At 41.7% G+C, this 26,469-nt stretch overlaps 1 protein-coding gene across 5 annotated transcripts in view; it reads left to right on the top strand.

Moving 5' to 3' along the window:
* Positions 1–26,469, top strand: part of p2rx2 (purinergic receptor P2X, ligand-gated ion channel, 2) — an 89,528-nt gene that overhangs the window by 59,899 nt on the left and 3,160 nt on the right. For 2 of the 5 annotated variants that reach the window (XM_072247486.1, XM_072247484.1), the window contains exons 9-12: positions 1,302–1,392; positions 12,747–12,812; positions 19,665–19,742; positions 24,614–24,732. In XM_072247486.1, coding sequence (XP_072103587.1) covers positions 1,302–1,392; positions 12,747–12,812; positions 19,665–19,742; positions 24,614–24,709 — 331 coding nt within the window. In that variant the 3' untranslated portion in view covers positions 24,710–24,732. Of the gene's footprint in view, positions 1–1,301; positions 1,393–12,746; positions 12,813–19,664; positions 19,743–24,613; positions 24,734–26,469 lie in introns of those variants that run through there. The other 3 variants (XM_072247483.1, XM_072247487.1, XM_072247488.1) reach the window with 2 other exon arrangements.

The raw sequence follows: 26,469 nt of genomic DNA, 5'->3' as shown, positions 1-26,469 counted from the left end.
GTGGAATCACGAATTGTAGTACTAGAAATAGAACTCCTACAATTGAGCACTGAGTGCTCAGTACGAGGCCCTTCAGAACAGAGATTCCATGAAAGAACGTGGCAGGCAATAATTGGCAGTCTGAGTCTTAAAGGGACAGTGGCAACTAACCACACTCTGGGGAACTGGAGCGCAAAACTTGATTTCTGGCAGTGTTCAGTCAGGACCATGACCAGAGAATGGCAAATCTATGGAATTCATTGCCACAGACAGATGTGCAGGGCAAGTCATTGGATATATTTAAAGTGGAGGTTGATAGATTTTTAATTAGTAGGGGTGTCAACGGTAATGGGGAGAAGGCAGGAGAATGGGGTTGAGAGGGATAATAAATTAGGTACGATTGAATGGTAGATCAGGCTCGAAGGGCTAAATGGCCTTATTCTGCTCCTATGTCTTTATGGTCTCATTTAGTCTTACGGTTGATCGAGGCATAATCCTACCTTTATCTGCTCAGTTTACTAATCTATCAACCAGTGAAGTCTGCTTCTCCGTAACAATGTCAAAACTTGTATTAAATCTCACCTTGCTCATCATTGCTATGATAGGGTTCAAAAACGACAAGAGTCAGAGATTTCGGCAACAATATGAGATGCTGAAATCTATGACTCTCAATTTTCTTCATGTAACATGAATTACATTTGTAAGGAAATCTTCTGTGGAGCCTATGTAATTCTGTGACATATTTCCTCAAGTGATCTTGTGAGGGTGTTTCCCCTCACTGGGAAAAGCCCTGAATGGAGTGGGGTGGGGGCTTACTCTCAAAATAAAACATTTCTCAATTAAGAATGAGGTTTGCAGGAATGTTTTGAGAATTTATATCTTCAGAATCCTCTAACCAACAGTGCTGGAGGTGTCAAGCCAGAGCTAAATTGGTAGATTTTGTGGAGAACAGGAAAGTCAAGAGTTGTGTGGTTAGACAGGTGGAGTGGATACCAGGAACAGATTAGCTATGCTTTTCTCAGAACTGCAGAGCAGGCAATTAATTTACGAATAACTCCTGTTGAAATTGATTATACTGTTGTGTACGTATGATATTCAGAAATGAACACAAACCAGCAATTTATTTTCAGTTGTTCTTTTTTCTCCTGATGAATTTATAGTAATCACTTTAAAATTTGCACAACCACAAATTCAAAGATTATGCAACATGTTGTTACTAATTAACTTTGTCAAGCACAACTAAAAACATTCAGGTGTGATGTTCAAGCAAACTCTGTCACCATAATAAACTCTCTTCTTGCAATTTTCCATCTGACTGATAGAAAAACGAGGTACTTCATGGAGAACGATACTGAATATAGGACCCTAACGAAAGTATTTGGGATAAGAATTGACGTTATTGTTTACGGTGAGGTAAAATCAATTTTATATTCTGAAGTATTATTGAATAACGTAACTGCTTACGGATTATTTGACCTCTGCAGAAAGATGGTTACACCGATACTCATATGATTTGTTCTGTGAGTAACTTTGGCTAAAGGTTGGTGCTTCAAAAAGATCCCATTGATGCTTCTTTCTATTTCAACATCATTAATTTATGCAGAGTTAAGCGGCAAATAGGATTGGTGTAGATGGTCAGCATTGATGTGATGGGCCAAAGGGCCTGTTTCTGGGCTTTATAACTTTATGACTTCAATTGTTCCTTTGTTCCAGTAGCCTGTCCGACTAGATCTCTATCTCTATTCTCCTTTTTCCTGTCTAAGGTCCTTGGGTGTATCTGTACCAACCCCATCCCCAATCGCTGTCCTGATGAAGGGTCTTGGTCCGAAATGTCGACTATTTACTCTTCTCGGTAGATAATGCCTGGCGTGCTGAATTCTTCCAGCATTTTGTGTGTGCTGCTCTGGATTTCCAGTGTCTACAGATTTTCTCATGCTTGTCACTGTCAATCTTTTCCCAAATTTCATGTTCCATTGTAAAATTTTAAACTAGTGATGATAACACATAATTTTGAACTGGTCTAGACCAGGGGTTCACAACCTGGGATCCACAGACCCCTAGGTTAATGATAAAGGTCCGTGGCATAAAAAGGGTTGGGCACCCCGGTCTAGGTAGTACAGGTGCTGGGATGATGCTTTCCTGCAGCTGGGGTTTCCAGAACCAGGTTCAGTTTGAAAATAGGAGGCTGACTATTTACAATTGAAATGTGATTTCTTAACCCAGAGGGAAAGCAATCTTTGATTTTCTCTATTCAAGAGGACTGTGGCAGTTCTGTCACTGAAGACTTCAAGGCTGAAACTGATAGATTTTTGGATAAGGAAATCGAGGAATATGGGGTTGGTGCAGGAAAGTGTTGTTGAGATCAAAGATCAGCAATGTCTTATTGAATGAGATTTTGAATGGTGGAGACGGCAGGAAAAGACTGAAAGAGCCTCTGTCTGTTTCATTTCTTTTGCTCTTACTCACAATAAATGGGCCCATGCCTCAACTTTGTACTTCTTGAACTCCCTAACTCTCTTGCTTTTGACCTGCTTGACCTGTTTCTACAGAAAATCATGGACACTGGAAGTAATGGATTTTTGAACTAATCATTATTTCACTGGCAAGTTCAGAAGCCAAGTACGATAGATAAGAGTCAAACAATGACCTATGATTTGTACTTTGGATATGAATCCAATAGAAGTATGTGTAAGAGAGCTATTCAGACTACAATGATGATATGGACTATCGTTGTGGTCAGTAATATGTATTGGCTGCCCCGGAACTAAAGCGTTATTTCCTAATACCATTGCAGTTTAGTTGTGTTCTTATTTTTGGATGACTCTATTTAAAATGAAATAATATTAAAATATCTTGATTTTTGTTTACTTAGAACATAGAATACAGAAACAGGCTGTTCGGCCCACAGTGTTGTGTTGAACCAATTAAATTAGTAATCAAATGGCTAACTAAACTAATCACTTTCGCCTGCGCATCCTTCCATTTTCCTCACATTCATGTATCCATCAAAATGTCTCATAGAAGTTCCTAAAGTTTCTGCCTCTACCACCACCCCTAGGCACCCACCACTCTCCGTGTAAGATAAGTTGCCCCTCAAATCTCCATTGAAATTACCCCTTCTCACCCAAAATGCATGCCCTCTGGTATTAGACATTTCAACCCTGCAATAAAGGTGTTTCTGTCTACTCTATCTATGCCGCTCATAATCTCATAAACTTCTATCAGGTCTCCCCTCAGCCTCCATCACTCCAGAGGAAACAGCCCAGGTTTCTCCAGCCCTTCATGATAGCACATGCTCTCTAAACCAGACAGTATTCTGGTAAACCTCTTCTGGCCCCTCTCTCAAGCCTCAACATCCTTCCATTCATGGCCAACCAGAACTGTATGCAATACTCCAGATGTGGCCAAACTAGGGTTTTATAAAGTTGCAACTTAACTTCCTGACTTTTGAACTCAGTGCCTGGACTAACAAAGGCAAGCATCACAGATGTCTTCTTAACCGCCCTACTAACCTGCACTGCCACTTTCAGGGAGCTATGAACTTGGACCCCAAGATTTCTCCGCTAATCAACACTGTTAAAGATCTTGCCCTTAACAATGTACTGTCTCTTTACATTTGACCTACCAAGTTGCAACACTTCACATTTGCCTAGTCAAGTCAGTCAAATTTACTTATACAGCACATTTAAAAACAACCCACGTTGACCAAAGTGCTGTACAGATCAGAGCAGAATAGCTAAAATCACAAATACAAGAGAAACAGACATAACCAACAAGGCACACAGCTTATAGGCACAAAAGAAACAACACAAGGGCCGAGGCACAAGCCAAAAATGAGCCACATCAAGAGGATTCAAACGCTAGTGAATAAAAGTAAGATTTGAGCCTGGATTTAAAAGAGTTGATGGAGGGGGCAGATCTGGTAGGGAGGGGAATGCTGTTCCACAGTCTAGGGGCTACAGTAGCAAAAGTGCGGTCACCCCTGAACTTAAATTTAGATCGGGGGACAGCCAGGAGCCCCAAGTCAGCCGACCAGAGGGATCTGGAAGTAGAATAACGGGTTAGACCGTCTGTGATATAAGGGGGCGCAGCCCATTTAGGGCTTTATAAACAAACAGGATTTTATTAAAGTCAGTTCTGAACCGTACTGGCAGCCAGTGGAGAGAGGCCAGGATAGGAGTAATATGGTCCCTCTTCCGGGCACCTGTCAGGAGCCTGGCTGCGGCGTTCTGGACCAGTTGCAGGCGGGACAGGGACGACTGACTAATCCAGTATACAGGGAGTTGGAGTAGTCCAACCGGGAGGATATAAGGGTGTGGATGACTTTCTCGAGATCTTTGACCTTGGTTAATCTCCTTATGCCAGTTCTCCATCCATATCCGTAACAGATCTATATCCTGCTGTGTTCTTTGCCAGTCTTCTATGCTATCCACAACACCACCAATCTTCATATCATCTGCTTACTTACAAACCCACCCATCTATATTTTCATCCAGGTCATTCACAGTACATACATCACAAATCAGCAGAGATCCCACTACAGATCCCTGCAGAACACCACTAATCACACACCTCCAGCTAGATCAAGTCCCTTCCACCACTACCCTCTGTTTTTTTACAGGCAAGCCAGGTCTGAATCCAAACAGCCAGTTCATGATGGATTGGGACCTATTAAAATTATCAAATATTAAATATTTCGCTATTAAAACTTTAAGTATTTGACACCAGCTGCCCTTTCCTAATAAGAAGCGTTCTTCTGAAGAAGAAGCTAATTTTCTTGGCATCTGATAAAATATGATATCTGGTGTTAACTCACAAGGATTTATGGATGTGTATCCCTTGTTAGCTACCTTTAAAGAAAGGTATGTCCTGCTCTGCATTACCAGATTCCTTACTTATGTAATTCAACGCAACTGAATTTTACATAGACTCACAAAATATTTCACATCAATTGAATTTTCTTGATGATTTGTTGCTCTTGTAATTTAGGAAATAAGCATGACCTAGCACACAGTGGTGTGCTTAAATCATCAATAATGGCCTCTTCTGCTTTTTCTGTCAGCTTTTGTTTTAGCTCCTTTCCTTGGTTTGTTCAAACATGCAGACAGTAATCAAAATTCAGTCAACATCTGAGCTGACTTCACAATTTACATTTAACTTACCCTGTGCACAATTTTTGTGAACAATATGTGACTCCCACACGGACAATATAGGCTGAATTATTACATCATGAGTGTCTGTTGCTGGTTTTCTCTGGTTAAACTCAAAAGAATATTTGTAAACATATGGTAGTCCCTTGGCTCAGCTAACCAGCAATTTAGTTGAGTGTCGCAAACACGAGAAAATTTACAGATGCCGGAAATCCAAAGCAACACGCACAAAATGCTGGAGGAACTCAGCAGACCAGGCAGCATCTATAGAAAACAGTAAACAGTTGCCATTTCAGGCCAGGACCTTCATTGGTGCTCTTGGAGGCTGCAGAGATCACAGAGGGGGAGCAGTGAGAGAGGGTTTCACTGAACTCCCGTCGAAGGGAAGATTTAAACTTCTTATGGATAGGCATCTCTCAAAGAGACTTCACAGTGGTAGCAAAATCACCAACAGGAGAAAATCTTAGGTGCTGGAAGTCCAAAGCAGCACAAACAAAATGCTGGAGGAACTCAGCGGGCAAGTCAGCATCTGTGGAAAAGAGCGACCAGTGACATTACAGTCCGAGACCTTTCATCAGGACTCAGTTTAGTTTAGCGTCCCTGCCAGTTTGGTGCATTAATTTCTCAGTTTCAAAGAAAATGAAACTCAGAAACCCTTTGGAAACTGTGTTTGTCTGCAAAGGTATCTGTGTTACAGTTAATTGGATTTCTGCTATGTGTAGATACTCTACAAACCTCAAACCTAGAGTTACATAACAGGAACACTATGTAACTGTGTTCTCAGCATCCTTTGCAAAGAGTAGTACAAACCTCAAACCTCATTATAGTACTCTACTGTTCGCAAAGAGTTGCTATCATGCCGCTGCCTCGTCCACAGATTTCCTCCTGTGTGTTCCATTTAAGTGTAAGCTAAGACAAGGTCACACACCCATCAAATTTACTGCTTCTCCAGTGTCACTCATACAGTTAGAGACAGGTGAAATCTCCTTCTCAAACTCTTCAGCAAAATATCCTGGCTGTTAGTATAATGTAATGAATATTATTCATTATGATGTTGCTTTCCAATCTTCTATTTGCAATGTGGATGTGGATAGGTAATTCAATAAATTATTAAAACATTCAATCATTTTCACAACCATATATTGATTCAGTATCTTTATGAAAAAGTTTATCGTCACTATGACTATCCCCTGTCAGTTCAATGTTCAAAGTTCAAAGTAAATGTTATTATCAAAGTACATAAATGTCACCACATACAACCCCAAGATTTATTTTCCTGCAGGTACACTCAGCAAGTCTATAGAATAGTAACTATAACAGAACCAATGAAAGATCAACCAGAGTGCAGAAGACAACAAACTGTGCAAATGCAAATATAAATAAATAGCATTAAATAACAAGGGCATCAAAGAACAGGATAAAAAGTCCTTAAAGTAAGGTCATTGGTTGTGGGAACATCTCAGAAGATGGGCGAGTGTGTGTAGTTATCCCCTTTTGTTCAAGAGCCTGATGGTTGTGGGGTAGAAGCTATTCTTGAACCTGGTGGTGTCTGCCCTGAGGCTCTCGTATCTTCTACCTGATGGCAGCAGCGAGAAAAGAACGTGGCCTGGCTGGTGAGGATTTCTGATGATGGATCAATTGATGAGAACAAAAAGTGTATTCACCTCAGCCAGGGGATGTATCCCACCTCCATCTACCCTGCAAAGTCATCTCAGTTTTCTGTATTATTCAATGCTAACAAACTAGAGAGAACAAACTTCTAGCCTCTCAATTTCCAATAGGCAAGAACCAGTCTACTGCAAATATATGCAAACACGAGGAATTCTGCAGATGCTGGAAATTCAAGCAACACACATCAAAGTTGCTGGTGAATGTAGCAGGCCAGGCAGCATCTCCAGGAAGAGGTACAGTCGACGTTTTGGGCCGAGACCCTTCGTCAGGACTAACTGAAGGAAGAGCTAGCAAGAGATTTGAAAGTGGGAGGGGGAGGGGGAGATCCAAAATGATAGGAGAAGACAGGAGGGGGAGGGATGGAGCCAAGAGCTGCAAATATATCCTCAGGAAGGAAGACCAAAATAGTTACAGTGTTCAAGTTTGGTCCAGAAAAAACACCATGTGTTGGAGAATTGGTTGTTCAAGGTTTATCATTGCATGTTACCCAGACACAAGATGAGGTGCTGTTCAAGATTGTGTTAGGCTCCATAATTACAATGCTGGAGACCACAGATGGGAAAGGGATGGAGATGGAGGTTGTATTCCTATCGACTTTTGTAGTGGCTGTATCCAGTACAAGAAGTAGTGGATACGGCCCAGTCCATCACAGGTAAAGCCCTCCCCACCATTGAGTACATCTACATGAAACACTATCGTAGGAAGTCAGCACCCATTATAGGAGGCCCTCGCCACCCAGGACATGCTCTCTTCTCGCTGCGGCCATCAGGGAAAAGGTACAGGAGCCTCAGGACTCACACCATCAGGTTTAGGAATAGTTACTACCCCCTCAACTATCAGGCTCTTGAACCAAAGGGGATAACTTCACTGAACATTTGCCCCATCATTGAAATGTTCCCACAACCTATAGGCTCACTTTCCAGGACTCTTCTCCTCATGTTCTTCACGTTTATTGATTATTTATTTATTATTATTATTTCTTTCTTTTTGTATTTGCAGTTTGTTGTCTTTTGCACACTGGTTGAACACCCAGTTAGGTGTGAATGCCCAAAATTTTGATTTTGTTATGGTTATTATTCTCTGGATTTATTGAGCATGTCTGCAAGACAATGAATTCCAGAGTTGTATATGGTGACATATCAAGTCAAATCAAGTTTATTGCCATTTAACTATATACAAACATTTGTACATGCATATAACATATATAATGTATATGGAAATGAGACAAAGTTTTATCGAACCAGGGTGTAAAGCACATAACACACAATGACTTATGAAGGTAAAGTCTACAGATGAATCACACATAAATAACAAACTAAAGTGCATTAATATTAAATATTGTAAGGTACAGAATAGATTAACCAGTGACACTTCGAATACGGTTCAGCCGGGAGTTCAGAAACCTAATGTCCTGGGGGAAGAAAATTTTTCTCATCCTGACCGTTCTTGTTTTTATGCATTGTAGTCTCCTGCCTGATGCTAGAAAGTCAAAGAGAACACTGGATGGATGGGTGGGATCCTCAACAATACTAGGGGCCCTGCATAGGCAGCGTTCCTGATAAATGTCCAGGATGGATGGTAGGGAGACCCCTATGATCCTCTCCGCTGTTCTCACAGTCCTTTGTAGGGAGTTCAGGTCAGATGCTCGACTGCTCCCATATCAGATGGAGATGCAACTTGTCAGGATGCTCTCAAAGGTGCTCCTGTAAAATGCAGTTAAGATAGGGAGGGGGTGGGTGCCTTGCTTGCCGCAAAGTATATGTACCTTGATAATAAATTTACTTTAAACTTTGAATTAGGGTGGCACCATCCTCCACATTGTTCCTCATCCACTTCTGCCACCAATATCCCTTAAAATGCCTTTGTTCCATCCTGACTAATCACATCCCCATTTTGTTTTGAGTCATTAATTTGACATGTCTGGTCTTCATTTGGAAATGTTTTGATTTCTAGTCTTGCCATTCTTGTTATACTTTATTGTAATCCAAGGTAGACAATTTAAATTAATTTGGAAACACCCACATTATCTACGCAGCAAAGTATCTTTAAGACTTAGATTACATCTCAACTCAGCTTTCTTCTCCAGGTTGAATAAAATTGCTTTAGCAACAACATATTTTTACAGATAATTGCTTGGAAGGAAATATTAGTCAATTGGCCTGAAGCAGAATTTTATCCACTCCTTACAATAATATTTTGAGATGTTAGAACTCTTTTGTTTGAGAGCAATGTTACACTCCTGATTTGGCAGTTTTACAAGTCTCTCTGCCATGTGAGTGGAATTGGGAAATGACTGGAAGCTGTTTTTCAATCAGAAGTTCCCAAAGTTGTGTTGCTCTTGATTTCAGTGAAATTGGCCAGCAGCAGGTGAGGTAACCTAGCTTTGCCTTGGCGTGTCAGTGACCAATCAAGTCGTAGACTCAAAGTTTGTTGAAGCCCCTGTCCATGCAATGAGGTGGAATGCCTTGACAGAGGATGACAAGGTCAAAATTGTGCTCATTTTGATAAGTGATTTATTTTCAGAATTTTTAACTGAAACACATTTACATCGCATCAAATGCAAAATCTGTCATGGGCCAATGTAATCGAGCAGTGTTTAGGGAGAGCACAGCATTAAAAATGCTTTAAAATCTTTCTTTGATACAGATTAATAACACGATACAAATAATATATTCCAGGGTGTCACCTAGTTTGGACTAAACTTATCACATTTTGGCTTGATATACAAAGTTTCATTTAGTTGGTTCATTTCTGGCTGTTGACAAGTTTATGAAATTGCATAAAATCCAGACTTTCCGTTAGCCACCAGAAGTAATTAGGACTTGATCTCGGAGGTTCTACACTCATGAAGTATTATTCAATTAACTCAAATTCCTACTGAAAACACATGGGCTAGTGTGGATGTCAGAGAAATATTTAGAAATAATAGCAACATTCATCAGCTCTCTAGTTAGCTATTTAGCAATTTGTTCAAAGTTTGAAGTTCAAAATAAATTGTATTAGCAGAGTACATATATGTCACCAGATACAACCCTGAAATTCATTTTCCTGCTCTCATACTCAGCAAATCTAGAGTCATAACTATAATGAGAACATGAAAAAACTAGAGTCCTTAAAGTGAGATCATTGGTTGTGGGACATCTCAATGGATGGGCAAGTAAGTGTGGTTATCCCCTTTTGTTCAAGAGCCTGATAGTTGAGGGGTAGTAATTGTTCTTGAACCTGGTGGCGTGAGAGCTGAGGTTCTTGTACCTTCTACCTAGTTACAGTAGCGAGAAAAGAGCATGGCCTGGATAGTTGGTAGTCCCTGATGACGGATGCTCTTTTCCTATGGCAGTTTCATGTGGATCTGCTCAATGGTTCGGCGGGCTTTCCCTGTGCTGTACTGGGCTGAATCCACTACCTCAAGGACATTGGTGTTTCCATACCGGGCTGTGATGCAGCCAGTCAATATACTCTCCACTACACATCTATAGAACTTTGTCAAAGTTTTAGGTGTCGTGCCAAATCTCCGCATAGTTTGTTAAAATACAACAGGAAATCTATCCAGTGCAATAAAAATCTTTCACCCAACATTTACGACGGCTCTAAACATGGATCATTGAGCGGTACAGAATGGGAACAGGCTCTTCGACTCATTAGATTTGTACCACCCATGATGCCAAATTATACTAATCCCGTTTGCCTGTACGTGATCTATATCATTTCATTTCCAGCATATTCGTGAGCCTGTCTAACTGCCTCTTAAACACCACTATCATGTCTATAAGTTTTTTTCTCTCTTTCAACGTACTCATATGTTTGTATTTGTTGTGCAAGTTATGTATTATTTATGTTAATTTATGTTTATTACATCTGTAATGTATTGCAGAAAGCTTATTTTCATAGTGTTTATATCCTATGATAATGAACTTGAGCCTGAGGCTTGCACACCACCCTGGTATAATGTTTCAGGCAGCTACCACTCTGTAGAAACAAACTGTGGTAACTGAAAAAGGATCTGGTGGTTTCCCGACATGAAACTTCTTAGGGCACTTTACATGGGTGTTATTAAACAATTTATTATTAACAGTAAGCACAAGAGATTCTGCAGGTGCTCGACGTCCTGAGCAACACAACAGGTCAGGCAAGGTCTATGGATGGCAATGAACATTCAGTCGATGTTTTGGACCAGATGAAGGGTTGTGGCCTGAAACATTAACTGTTTATTCCTCTCCATAGAAGCTGCCTGACTCGCTGAGTTCCTCCAGCATTTTGTGTGTGTTATTAACAATAACTGTTTATTAATTAAAAATACAATTTACCATAAGACATAGGAGCAGAATTAGGCCCTGTGGCCCATCGAGTTTGCTCCACCATTCAGTCATGGCTGATCCTCTTTTCTCTCCTCCTCAACCCCAGTTCCCAGCCTTCTCCCCATAACCTTTGATGCCATGTCCAATCAAGAACCTATCAATCTCTGCCTTAAATACACCCAACAACCTGGCCTCCACTGCTGCATGTGGCAACAAATTCCACAAATTCACCACCCTTTGGCTAAAGAAATTTCTCCACATCTCTGTTTTGAAAGGGCGCCCCTGTTTCCTGAGGCTGTGCCCTCTTGTCCTAGACTCTCCCACCATGGGAAACATCCTTTCCACATCTACTCTGTCGAGGCCTTTCAACATTTGGAAGGTTTCAATGAGATCCCTCCTCATCCTTCTGAATTCCAGAGAGTACAGAACCAGAGCCTTCAAACATTCTTCATATGATAACCTGTACATTCCTGGAATCATCCTTGTGAACCTCCTCTGGACTCTCTCCAATGCCAGCACATCCTTCCTAAGATGAGGGGCCCAAAACTGTTCACAACAGTCAAGATGAGGCCTCACCAGTGCCTTATAAAGCCTCAGCATCACATCCTCGCTCTTGTAATCTAGACCTCCTGAAATGATGCTAACATGGCACCTCACCACCGACTCAACATGCAAGTTAACCTGTTACTGTTTAATTGTTTGTTATTAACTTCAAACGTTAAAACTAGTGTGTTTAACTGAGAATAGAGAGTAGTTGCCTGGACACCCTTGAGCTGTTTTACCACTTTCAGTGTCATCTGAGTCCATTGCCCAGTCCAATGTGTTGTATTTTCTTGCAGATTCTTAATTATAGGAAATTATATGTTAACCTGCCATTTTAACAGAACGTCAAGTTCTCGAATTTCTATCTTCCTCCATACATAGGTGATCATCTTCAGTGGTCAAAGTTCCATTTCTCACCTTCGAAGGCAATGCCAAGCAAAGCCCAAATCTCCAGACCACTGTGTTAGAGCATATTCTGAACTTGGGGCGTACAGCAAAATATTAACTTCAGCAACCAATCTTCAGGTCTGAATATGGACTGTAGATTAAATTTAAAGTGCAGCTCTGGACAGTAGGTTCCTAGAGATGCGAACCACAGTTCGTTGGAAAAGCAGACAATGCGAGCTAACATTCGTTTTGGTTGTCTGGAGCGTGGGTGTGAAGAAGAATGTGTGAAAGATGTACGCAGTTCAAAGGAAGCAAAGTAGATACATTGCAAATGCAGAATTGTCCTTTGATCTTTAGCATATAAAATATCATGTAATATTGGGTGGACTAGGCCTCTTCCTCCAAAAGGGTCTCAATATGATACCTGCTCTGCCTCATTCTGTCAAATAAAAGACTACTTCAGATCTACAAGCTCGGTCTCTCCGGTGACTTTGTTCACACGAAACGCGCTGTATCCAAGATCTGTGTGTCGATGGGTTAGTGAAGCGCCAACCTAATAACTTCTGTTTCATACTTTAAAATTGCTATGGTGCCATGTTCAAAGTCAGAAGCTTTCTAATTAGTGTTCATCATTTTAATTCAAATGTAGTAAAAAGTGGAAATAACCAAATTTATAATTAAAATAAATTTAAAAACTAAAGTACTTCACTTTCCATTTTAGGCAGGAAAGTTCAGTATCATTCTACTGGTTATTAATGTTGCTTCAGCCCTCACATCAGTTGGGATTGTAAGTACCTTTGTTTATATATAACACTGATTAATTACGGTATGTGCGGTATCGTTTGAAATAATAGTATGTACATTTTTGCAGTGCCAAGAATTTCATATTGAAGTGGGATTATTTAAATTGGACTGGATTATTACACCTGTGTAGTAAATATCTTTATACAAACTCACTCTGGGCTGATGCAGAGTTCCAAGGGGTCACTTCATTCCCCCCTCCTCTACCCACTTGGCTTCAGCTATCAACTTTGACCTTGTATTCCTTCCCCTCTCCAACCCCCATCCCTCCCCTTCCCCCTTCTGGCCCCCTTCCCCCTCATCTCTCTTTCCAGTCCTAATGAGGGGTCTCGGCCCAAAACATCAACTGAGTTCTTAGAGCATTTTGAATGTGTTACTTAAGATGAAGGTGGTGTAGGGTTAAGTGATAGTCACTGAGTGGTTTGAATGATCTTACAGTCAATTGGTAGTTCTGCGGAGTGGTGGTGGGGTAGTTCGGCTTGCTCTAGTTTGCATATCACAACATTCCAGACTTCTGAGCCTGTGCATTGCAAGGTGTGACTGGTAAAAGAGATGTCAGAGCATCTGATCCACTGCTTGATCCCTGGACTCAACACAGGAGCCTGGGCAGCTCCTGATCACAGTGAGCTCAGGGGCAGGATGAACATCAGTACTCTCTTCTGAGCTTGTGTATAAATGGCCCATTCATTTGAATGGGATTATAACCTTCATTAAAGTGGTAAGAGGGGCAAAGGATTCTCCGACTTTTATATCCATTAATATTTATGCTTTTAATTTGAAGTTATGCATATTGTCTTGTGAAATATTATTAAACTAATTTATATCTAAACTATTTTAATGTTAAAATGTCTTTCAACTGCTTCTAAGTGTCTGATAATCAGTTTCCTGGAGGTACATGGACACGTGTACTGTAGACCAGCAAAAAGTAGATGAACATGCATTCAGAGAAATGGTGTAGGAAGGACGGCTATAAATGGCAGGGCAATTCGGGCCACTTCATGGGAAGGATAGGATCTCTACAAGCCAGATGAGCCACATCTCAATTTCCTCACAGGACATTTTTGCTTGTAACTCTGCGAAGGTATGAAGGAGTGGGAGAGGACCTGAGTTATGAGGAAAGATTGAATCGGTGAGGACCTTAGAATGTAGAAGGTTGAGAGGAGGTTTGGTTGAGGTATACACATTTATGAGAGGTATAGATTGGGTGCATCCGAGCTTGATTTCAACATTTAAGAGAAGTTTGGATAGGTTTATGGCTGGTTCAGGTATGGAGGGCTATGGTCCTGGTGCAGGTTGATGGGAGTAGGTGGGTTAAATGGTTTTGGCACAGGCTAGATGGGCCGAAGGGCCTGTTTCTGTGCTGTACTTTTCTGTGACTCCATGGCTCTGGCTAGGATTTGGGATGGGAACCAAAAAGAAGAATTAGGAAAGAGGGAAGCTTGGCTGAAAATAGAAAGAGGTTTCGGTGAAGTGATTTTCAGGAGGGCAAAGATCAAAGGAGTTGGCAACTGCGCAGAACAACCATGGGGTTAACAAAACCAGAGTGATTCAGGGACAGAGCCACCCCTCTATCCCTACCCAAACTGATTCTGCATTTTCAAGCTGATTCCTCATCACTGCAGTAGCTTGATTCTTTATTTGACAGCCTCACTCATTTCAGTTTTCTTATTGCCTATCCTGAAAATATTACATACTCCTAAATATTCACTCATGTGTTCTACCTCAGGCCAATTATGGTTTGAGGACCTTGCAGCAGAGCCTTTGGATTGTTGAGAAGGTGCTGCAGTTAAAGACATGCATTGTCAGTGAAAGACAAAGTGAAGTAAAGTCTAGCCCAAAGAAAGCGATTCTGAGAAGATTTGAATCATTAGATTTGGTTTTTGCCAACTGACTCTGCCTTATGAAACAAGTACATTTCTGACCACTCATTTATGGTTTTTTTTCCCTGATCTGACCACCCTCCCATCTGCTCACACTGGTGGTACACCATATAAGCTCACTGGCAATTTTATGAGCTGCAAGTGTGGAACTCAGTGGGAGCCAAAGTATAAAGCCCAGACTCCAGCCAATGTAGCTCTCCAGAGCATCTAGACATGCAAGCCTCCAAACCACAGGAGGACAACACTGTTGTAATGTGTGGATATTTGTGTTGATTTCTTACTTGAACCAGTCTGCCATTCTCCTCTGACCTCTCTCATTAACAAAGTGTCTTCACCCACCGAACTGCCACTCGCTGGTTGTTTTTTGGTTCCTTCTCTGTAAACTCTAGAGACCGTTGTGTGTGAAAATCCCAGATCAGCGTTTTCTGAGATACTCGAACCACACCATCTAGCAACAACAGTCACAGTCACTTAGATCACATTTTTTCCCCATTCCCCATTCTGATATTTGGTCTGAACAACTGAACCTGCTATGTTAGCTTGCTTATACGCATTGAGTTGTTGCCATGTGGTTGAGTGATTTGGTATTTACATAAACAAACAAATGATCCTAATAAAGCATGTAACCACTGTCTTACTACTCTTCTTAGAGTTCACCTGAACTGGAATTGTAGGAAGTTAACAATTATGATCACCAGCCTGATAAGACCATAAGATAATCAGGGCAGTACTCACTCGTTTCAAATCTCCACCCTCTCGTCAGCTCCGGGCTTAGTTTCAGCTTCACTTTCTACAGTAGCCACAATCGTGGCAAAGGTATTTCCTTTAGCTAGAGAATGAGTTTGTGACCACATTTGATCACTCCTTTACTTACTGTCAGTGACGTAGCATTGCATTTCTTTCCACCACACTGGGTGTGCAGCAATCTCCACTTGCCTTTCAATAAAATCAACAATGTCAGCAAAACTAAGATTACGGTTGTGCCTTTTCTGCAGCTCGTACATGGTCAATCTCCATTCTTTACTAAGTTCATTGGACAATTTATCTACAAACGTACAACAATCTTCATATTAGCAGGCACGTTCAATTCATGCATGTCTGCATGTCTTCCATGGCTTTGCAACAACTTCTAAGAGAAAGACTGTAGTCTTGAAGAGCTTTCATGTCCTCTGATTTGATATGTGGCCAAGAAAGAGTCTTTTTCCATGTTGGCCACAGCGATCATCTGCTCATCACCAAAACTTTCCTGTAGTAAATCTTGGGCCTTTAGATACCCTTGCTTTGGTCAGGCCTGCTGACGACTTTTGACAAGCTCTCCAGGAGTGTACTGTTCAAGAAAATGAGATGGTGACCAAAATCCTCAGTCTTACTTTCAATGCTAGTCATGAATTCCCTTATAAGTGAATGATACTGCAATGGATCGCCATCTTAGATTTGAATCTCTCTTTTGGGCAGAGATGCAATGAGTTGTTGTTGCATGACTATGCTTGTTATTTCCTTTCCTGTCCTTCTGGACTCCAGCATGGCATTTAGATCTAAAATACCAGTGTCATTGCACTGTAAGTAAATGTTCTTTGAAGTACCTTGTGCTATTGTATATGGGCTATGTTCAGAGTACCATCAGAAGACCTTTTTGGTACAAGCTGAGAATGAACGACCCCTTAGAGTTCAAACTCGTGGCTCATACACTCTTAATTCTCAAATGTATCCATTTTGACATCGATTATGCTGGATTTTCTCTGGTCCATGTCAACATAGGACCTCTCACCAGAGAACTGCTCTGCTGGAGCACGTTTCTCACTTGAAGTCCTTAGCACTTCCAATCTGGCCATCTCGGCTGTGATTTCATCTTGCAACTTAAGCTCCTTCATCTTCCTCCAAAACTTTTCCGCCTCTTCTTCCTGGCTTCTTCGAAGTTGGTTTGGTTGTTCCCCTAAGGCTCACTTATCCCTCAATATCTGATGCCTTACGTATCAGTCAGCTAAAGCAGCCTCCATTCTGATGCATACCAATGTGATTTTAGCCACACGAGACATCCATCTGCTAGCAACGGAACATGCACCATGCATGTCAGACACACTGTCCTCAGCGCCTATGCTGTCCTGTAACTGTTCAGTTGTCACAGCTTGTTCTTGTCTTCATTAATATTTTCGTTTCCCTCAGGGGACTGACCTTCACATTTTTTTTAATCACTCTCTCAGCTTCACGGTTGCTGCTTCAAACTGAAATAATTTTGTCTTCCAAGTGCGCCAAACAGACAAAGCAATGGCACCTGTTATATTTACTGAGGGAGTTCTTATCCATGGATCCTCGCCAGATTTTACGTACCACTAGCAGCCGACTGTAATCAAGTGTTGAGATACTGCACGATGTTGTCTCCAAACAAGAAACAATCCATCTTGATGCATTTCAAATCATAGTCGGGGACTTCAACAAAGCTCCTTTGAAGAAATCCCTGCCCAATTACCATTGGCATATAACCTGTAGCACCAGAGCTTTCAACACACTGGACCACTGTTATACTAAGATAAAGAATGCCTACCATTCCATGCCCAGACAGCGCCTTGGGAAATCTGATCACTTGGCTGTTGTTCTCCCACCAGCATACAGGCAGAGGCTAAAGAGCAAAGCTCTAGAGATTAGGACAACAAAGAGGTGGTCACAGGAGGCAGAGGAGTGGCTCTGGGATTGCTTTGGTTCGGTGGACTGGGCTGTATTCGAGGACTCTTTTGTGGATCTGAATGAATACAATATGGTAGTCGTGGACTTTATGAAAACAGTTGTAGATGAATATGCCCCCACAAAATCATTCAGAGGCTTTCCCAATCAGAAGATCTGGATGAACCATGAGATTCGCAATCTGCTGAGGGCCAGATCAGAGGCATTCAAGTCTTGTAACCAAGAAAGTTACACGAGGCCCAGGTATGGTCTTTGGAAAGCCACCTCACAGGTGAAGTGGCAATTCCAGACTAAACTTGAATCAACAAAGAATGCTCAACAGTTGTGTCAGGGCTTGAATTCCATCACGTTTTATAAAGTAAAATCAAGTGACACAGGCAAGATCAGGGCTCCACTTCCAGATGAGCTCAATGCCTTGGCTTCTCACTTTGACTGTCACAACATGGAGAAACCTTCACAGAGCCCCCCATGACCCTGTGAGGCTAACCTGAGTAGCCTTCGGAGGGTGAGCCCCCAACAGGACTTGGCCCAAACAGGGTAGCTGGCCAAGTGCTAAAGACCGTGCTGATCAAATGGCTGGAGTGTTTTTCTGAGACCTTCAACCTCTCACTTCATCGATCAGAGGTACCCACCTGCTTCAGATAGGCTTCACATGTAACGGTGCCTAATAAGAAAGTGGTAAACTGCCTCAATGACTATATATAACCATATCACAACTACAGCACGGAAACAGGCCATCTCGGCCTATCATCCAGAAGCACTTGCATCCACAGTTCTGACAGGTTGTTGATGAAACATATCAACTCCTGCCTGAGAAGAGACTTGGATCCATTCCAATTTGCCTACGGAAACAACAGGTCCTCAGCAGATTCTGTCTCTTTGACTCTTCGCTCAACTCTGAAACATCCAGACAGCAAAGATACATACCTTTTTTTATCGACCACAGCCCAGCATTCAATATCATCGTCCCTTCAAAGCTAATCAATAAGCTTCAAGACCTTAGCCTCAACACCCCCTTGGGCAATTGGATTCTCAATTTCCTCACTTGCACACCCCAGTCATTTTGGGTTGGCAACATCATCCAGCACAGGTGCCCCACAAGCCTGTGTGCTTAGCCTTTTGCTCTGCCTGCTTCACGCTTGTGACTGAGTGGCTAAGCACAGCTCCAATGCAATGTTCAAGTTTGTTCAGTCATAGGACACATCAAAAGTGGATCAGCATGAAGGAGGGAGATATAAAATCAGGCTGAATGGTGCCACCTCTTACTCAATGGTAGGAAGACCAAGGAGCTGGTTATTGACTTCAAGAGGAGGAAATTAGAGGTCCATGAGCCAGTCCACATCAGGGGATCAGAGGTGGAGAGGGTCAGCAATTTTAAGTTCCCTGATGTTATAATTTCAGAGGACCTGTCCTGGGCCCAGCACGCAAGTGCAGTTGCGAAGAAAGCACAATCAGGGCCTCTACTTCCTTAGAAGTTTGCAAAGTTTTAGCATGACATCTAAAACTTTGACAAATGTCTATAGAAGTGTGGTGGAGTGTATCTGGACCGGCTGCATCATGGCCTGGTATGGAAACACCAATGCCCTTAAGTGGAAAATCCTACAAAAAGTAGTGAATACGGTCCAGTTCATCGTGGGTAAAGCCCTCCCCACCATCAAGTACATCTACAAGAAGCACTGTCGCAGGAAAGCAGCATGCGTCGTCAAGTATTCTCTCCACCCAGGACATGTTCTCTGCTCACTGCTGCCACCAGGAAGGAGGTACAGGAGTCTCAGGACTCATACCGCTAGGTTCAGGAACAGAATATTATCCCTCAACCAACAAGCTCTTGAACCAGAGCGGATAACTTTACTTGCCCCATCATTGAAATGTTCCCACATCTGTGGACTCACTTTCAAGGACTCTTCGTCTCATGATCTCAATATTTATGTCTTGTTTGTTTGTTTGTTTGTTTATTTATTTATTCTGTGCGTCTGCACAGTTTGTAGTCTTTTGCACACTGGCAGAGTGCCCAACTTGGTGTGGTCCTTCTTTGATGTTGTTATGGTTATTATTCTAGTATGGATTTATTGAGTATATCTGCAAGAAAATGAATCTCAGGATTCTATATGGTGCCATATTTGTACAAACGCTACTTTGATAATAAATTTACTGTGAACATTGAAAAATAAAAGATATTTTACATGGTTTTCAAATGTTAACCTGTGAACTACTAAATTTGCTTGTTTAGTTTTCAGTGTAAATACTTGGAGTAATTAGTTTGTCTTCCCTGCATTTAGGCGTCATTCCTGTGTGATTGGATTTTGCTGTACCTCATGAAAAAGAGTGATGTTTACAAAGAAAAGAAGTTTGAAGAGGTGAGTGATCAAATATAAAAATTACTATTTTCTGTGGTGTGTACTTAAAAATAGTGCTTGTGTGCCTCTAAGCCAGGGATTCTGCAGTTGTCCATTTCTGCTTTGGTCAGATATCAGGAAGTGTTTGTGATCAAATTGGCTTGAACTGGCTGGGTTTATTGTTAAGAACTAATACTTTAGTGACCATTGAGTAGCATTTTAATTTGCCAGCGTGATTATATAAGCTTTATTTGTCGTATGTAAATTGAAACATACAGTGAAATGCGTAGGCTGCATCCAATTAAGTCCACGAAGACTGTGCTGGGCACAGTGCACCAGTGATGCTAAGCTTGCTGCGTCAACATAGCACATCCACAACGTACTGACCCTACAATGCATTTTTCGGATGTAGGAGGAAATTAGAACACCTGGAAGAAAGCCATGTGGTTGCAGGAAGAATGTACAAGCTCCTTACAGATGGGTGATCACTACGTCACCAAACCACCCTCGCTAGAGAAATGTAGCTTTCCAGTTGAAAAATTACTTGAGCTGAAAGATTACCCACAACAGACAGGTAGCTCACAATCTAATAGCCCACAGCTAGATTCAAATAACCAGGAGATTTCTGCCTGTGGCAGGAAATGTTCTTCCTTAAACCAACTGCAAACGTTGGAATCTCCTGCTAGAGTGGGTCACTAGCTGTGTGGAGCAAAAGAACTGTAGATGTTTGGGGTTGAGATACTACATTAAGACAAGGAGCTGAGAGGAGAAGTAGTTAGTGTAAGAGGAGAGTGAGGGTAGTGGGACAGGAGCCAGAGGTGTTTGGCGGACCAAGGAGGGGGTGAAAGATGGAAGGATGGTGGGCAGGTCAAGCTAGGTGGGGGGGGGGAGGAGGGAGGGAATTTGGAGAAAGAGTCATATGGATGGTAGATGGAGGCGGACAAAAGGAAAAACAAATGGGGAGGGGAGTCTGAAGGTAAAAATAGCTGGGAGGATGAAAAACAGGAACATAAGGGGTAACACATACACAATGCTGGAGGAAATCAGGTCAGGTAGCATTTATGGAGGGGAATAAACAGTTGAAATTATGAGCCAAGACACTTCATCGGGACTGTTTAAACTGGAACGTGGGAATGAGAGTGGCGGTGCTGTTAACCGGATGAAGGCAAACATACAAATGCAAGACGCAAGTGCTGATTAGTCGGTACTGTTGGGAGGTGGGGATTTGGTTGTGGTGGAAAAAAATCAGTATATTTAGGCTAGTGGTGTAACTGACAGGATGCGAAATCGGTTACTGATCTTGAAACAATTGTACAAGTCTGCTGTATTTCACACAGTACTGTTCTTTAGACTCCTAATACTGATTGGCTTCTGCTGCTTTTTGAATGCAAGATTCCCTGTGAATTCAGATTTCCATTTTATTTTTTTTTAACTCCACATCACAATTCCCATTTGTTTATGAAAACCATGCCCTCCCTTCCTTGTTGTAGGCCTAATGGTTTCTCCAGAAATCCACAGTTCCTGCCCCCTTTCCCAAATCAAAGGATCAGGCCAGCTTTAAATTATGCAACACTGCTGAATGCTGTTCACCCAAAACATTAACTCTGCCTCACTTGAGCTGCTGCCCGAGCTATTGAGCATTTTTAGCACTTTGTCTTTATCTCAGATTTCCAGCATCTGCAATTTTGGTGTCAGAACAGTGCAAGTTAGATTTAACTGATGCTAGAAAACAATAGTGGCCTTCTGCTGATGTGTAGTTGGAGGCTGGCTATACGTATGGATCTCATTTGTTCATTTCAGCCCAGTTTAGTCCCTGACACTCCCCCCCCCCCGACAATTTTGACAATGCGTCTGTAGAACTGTTGTCATCTTTCACTGTTCACCATACAATAAGATCTTTGACTGAAGCAACACACACAAAAAATGCTGGTGAACGCAGCAGGCCAGGCAGCATCTATAGGAAGAGGTACAATCGACATTTGGGAATGGGATGTGGAATTAAAATGTGTGGTCACTGGGAGATCCTGCTTTCTCTGGCGGACAGAGTGTAGGTGTTCAGCGAAACGGTCTCCCAGTCTGCGTCGGGTCTCGCCAATATATAGAAGGCCGCATCGGGAGCACCGGACGCAGTATATCACCCCAGCTGACTCACAGGTGAAGTGTCGCCTCACCTGGTAGGACTGTCTGGGGCCTCCTCTACTGTCACACATTTTAATTCCACGTCCCATCCCCATTCTGATATGTCTATCCACGGCCTCCCCTACTGTCAAGATGAAGCCACACTCAGGTTGGAGGAACAACACCTTATATTCCGTCTGAGTAGCCTCCAAACTGATGGCATGAACATTGACTTCTCTAACTTCTGTTAATGCCCCACCTCCTCTTCGTACCCCATCCCCTATTTATTTATTATCATTATTTTTTTCTCTCTTTTTTCTCCCTCTGTCCCTCTCACTATAACTCCTTGCCCATCCTCTGGGTTCCCCCCCCCCACCCCTTTCTTTCTCCCTAGGTCTCCTGTCCCATGATCCTTTCCCTTCTCCAGCCTCGTATACCTTTTGCCAGTCAACTTTCCAGCTCTTAGCTCCATCCCTACCCCTCCTGTCTTCTTCTATCATTTCAGATCTCCCCCTCCCCCTCCCACTTTCAAATCTCTTACTATCTCTTCTTTCAGTTAGTCCTGATGAAGGGTCTCGGCCTGAAACGTCGACTGTACCTCTTCCTAGAGATGCTGCCTGGCCTGCTGCGTTCACCAGCAACTTTGATGTGTGTTGCTTGAATTTCCAGCATCAGCAGATTTCCTCGTGTTCGAGATCTTTGACTGATCAAGCTTCCAGTGCATAGACAAATAACAGGCCATTAGCTTACCAATGGGAAGTCAGGAAACAAACTCCAAATTTTGCTACAACCAATTGCATAGCAAGACAGAAATACTGTGTTTATAAGAAAGAGAAAGAATGACCTATATTTTGAAATAGTACAGTAAATATATCAAGGCTAGTAATTGTAAAACTGCACTTAATCACTGCTTTGAGCAAGAACAAATTTTCACTGTCATAAACTCTACAATCACAATTAATCACCTGGGGCAACTGATTGAAAATCTCTCCATCTCTCGTAAGTAACTAAGCAAAGATCTATTACAGTCTTCATGCAGTGCAGTCACCTTGGCTGGTTATTTCACACAGACTATGCCTCCACCTTCATATGAACGGTAAAAGTCTGTGGGTTCTTGATTACTTTTGTGATATGCTTGTCTGTATGACTTTTAAGTCCTTCTCTTAACTTGCCAATGAAAAATTGCATACAGAGGGATCTTGATGCTGAGATGCATTCTAGGATGCACGGGAACACAATAATTAGTGATGTAACCTGGGGTCCTGGGTGATTCGAGTCTTTCAACATCAAACACCCTTACCCAGGCAACCCAGCCAGGGTTGACCAGGCCCCAGCTTGTGTCCCTGCAGCACTCACCCATGGGTCACACCTCTTGATCCATAGCCCCCTGGTGGCTCTTTTCTTTGCAGCCCCAATAGAGCCGAGGGCTGTAGGTTCTGCAAAATCTCTGCACCCCACCTCTAGAGGTACTGGTTCAGGAAATGGGTCAGGTAGACATGCAGATACAATCAGCAAGTGGAAAGGCAAAAGTTAAATGGGATTTAATTGCAAGATAGTTGCACAGAAGGAAAGTAATCTTTCAAGTAATTGTACAGTATGCTGGTGAGAGACTACATGTGAAGTACCTGGAGTACTAAGCATTGGTTATATCTCCATCCAAGGGAGAATATAATTCTGACAAAAGATCTTTGACTTGAAGCTCCAGCTCTGTTTCTCTTTCCACAGATTCTTCCCAACTGGCTGAATGTTTCTGACATTTTGTGTTTTTATTTAAGATTCCTAGCATCCGCATTTTCTTTTACACTTCTGAAGAATGTAGTTATTTTGGAATTGGTGTAGCATTGATCCCCAGGTTTGATTCTTGGGACGTATTGCTGACCCACTGAGTAGAGACTGAATAAGACTAATTTGTACTCACTGGAGTTTGAGGAATTCTGAGCCGATCTCATTCAGACATAGAATATTCTGAGAGGGAGAGACCGATATTCTGAGAATGTACACTGAACGGTTGTTTCCTCAGCATGGAGAATTTAAAACCAAAATAAATTGGAAAGTCTGCTCAAAGGGTTGTAAATTACTGGATTATTTTTAATCCAAAAAAAAAACCTCGAATACAAAACGACAACAGTGTGTAGGCAGACATCTTCAATATATAGCAATATGGGGTTTCAATGACATACGATCTAAAGTTTAAGCAATTAGCTAGAGCGTTATTGTCATTGTTGAGAACGAGATTGCAGTGCTACTCCATTCTGTGCAAAACAGTTCAATTACTAAAAACGCAATGACTAAATTTAAAATAACATCTGAGCTATTTAGAATGGCATCCAAGTTACTACTGAACTAAAAACAAACAACACTCAAACTAGGAGAAATAGTGGCTGCCTCATTCAAGCACTGTACACGCCCAAGTTATAAAGTACAATCATTCAACATAAAATATCATCAAGAATCAAAGCTGAAATTTAAAAAGAAACACTGAAATCAAAGGAAGGTCGCTGCCCCAGTTAAACCAAATATTGTACACGCCCATGTATTTAGACTTTAGTAAAGACAATGGGTGGGTGGGGGGCATTACCAGTTGCACAACAGCCCTAGGAGAAAAGCTATTTTTCAGTCTGGATTTTGAAAATACTTAAGATCTGAAAGTAAAAAAACTGAAGTTGCAAATATAACTTGCACCAAGATGTTCTTCTGTCCATACCTGGTATGATGGTTCTATTTGCGTTTAGTACATAGGGATATTCATGAAACTTTATTTTTAAACTACACAGGTAGTCAGCGAAGAAGTTAAACAGGCAAATGATGGTCCTGGAACTGCAGAAAAGGAATTGATGACAGGAACTTCACAAGATTACACAGATTGTTGATTTAGATAACATTACCAGCAATGGTACGTTGCAGGTAAGGTACATCGAGGTGGAATAACTCTTGGGCAATCAAATTAAAACAAATAGATGACATTGATTTTTTGTTTACAGAGTGAACATTTTTTTCATGTTTTCTCCAGAGTCTTTGTATAGAGAGCCACCACCCACCTGTGTCTTGGACACAACTTAGTTAATCAAAGGCAAACAGGCCCTTCCCCAATTGTATGCTGACATCAGTAACAAATGTGACAATTCAACTACAATGCTACTGTCATTTGGTCCAATACAATGCAAGATATGTTTAGGCATTTTGTTTTAAATAACTGGATTTGCAAACTGCCACTGTCGACTGTTTAATATTGTTCTAGTGGCCAAAATGGCACTGTCCAAAGAACAGATCACTTGGTCAAACAAGAAAAACTGCACTAACAAACCTAGCCACTAATCAATACCACTGGAGATTTTTTTTTAAACTAAACATTCCCTTTCTCTTGTTAAGAGCCAATAAATTACTCTAGACAATTCTCTCCAGCTCTAGGAACTGATCAGAATAAATCTTGGTGGGAAAATGGAACAAATGGAACCTACAATAGTGGGATAGGTTCTTGATTAGCCAGGGCACCAAAGGGCATGGGGAGAAGGCAGGGGAGTGGGAAGAATTGGATCAGCTATGATTGAATGGCGGAGCAGACTCGATGGGCTGAATGGCCTATTTCTGCTCCTATATCTTATGGTCTTTAATTCCCTCGTTCCCAGTCAATAACTGATCCAGCTCCACTTGGTTTCTACTTAATCTGTTAAACTGGAGTGGGTCTTTCAGCTCCAAGTCTATACATCTCCAAAGTAAATGACTATTGTTCTTAATACCATATAACTAAGGTTTGTTAAACTAGAAAATATTCTTACAGCTTTACTCTTGACCTTTCAAAGGCCACTTTTATCAGACCCTGTAAAGGAACAAAAATTGATCACGTGTCCCTGATGTGGTCCATCTGTCTTCCAAGTGACAGGTAACATCAGATGACATATAACAAATAATACCTTAATGCAACATGCTATCTGTTGGGTATAACACTTACACCTAGGCAATAAACCCTCTGTGCATTGTGTACAACAGAGAAAACTTTTTTTCTTCAAGTTCTTTCACGGCTGGTTCCTGCAAAGACACCCCAATGCAGCGGTTCCCAACCTGAGGTCCATGGTATAAAAGGGTTTGGAACCCCTGCTCTAATATGTATTTATTTATGCCTTCTCAGTTCAGCTAGTACCCACACAATAACTCAAGACGAACATTTAAGTAAGTTGCTATCATTCAATAGGTGTCAATTTAAGACAGTGCATAGAATGGACAGTGATAACATTTTCATTATGATGGATCACTGGGCATAGATAGGGCAGAGGGCATCTGAGAATTTTCTTTTCCACCTGGTGATGACCACAAACTAGGACATATTGCCTGAGGTTATATAGAGGCAGATATTGTTACATTTTTAAAAAGGTATTTGGACAAACAGTTGAATAATGAAGGTGAAGGTTGCTACAGACTACATGCTGGTAAATGTTGTTATAAATGGATATTTGATAACCAGTATTGATGTTGTGTATCCGGCCCGGCTGGTGGCGTAGTGGTATCATGCTGGACTTTGGGACGAAAGATCCCGAGTTCGAATCCAGCCGGCTCCCCTGCACGCTTTCCATCCATGCTGGGTTACAAGCTGGTGATCTCTTTGGAAACTCACCCGAGCTCACCCAGCAGAAGG

This window comes from Mobula birostris, chromosome 31 (assembly GCF_030028105.1).
Source record: "Mobula birostris isolate sMobBir1 chromosome 31, sMobBir1.hap1, whole genome shotgun sequence".
NCBI classification, from domain to species: Eukaryota; Metazoa; Chordata; class Chondrichthyes; order Myliobatiformes; family Myliobatidae; genus Mobula; species Mobula birostris.
The sequence above is the reverse complement of the archived record's forward strand: the minus strand, read 5'-3'. Positions and strand labels throughout refer to the sequence as shown.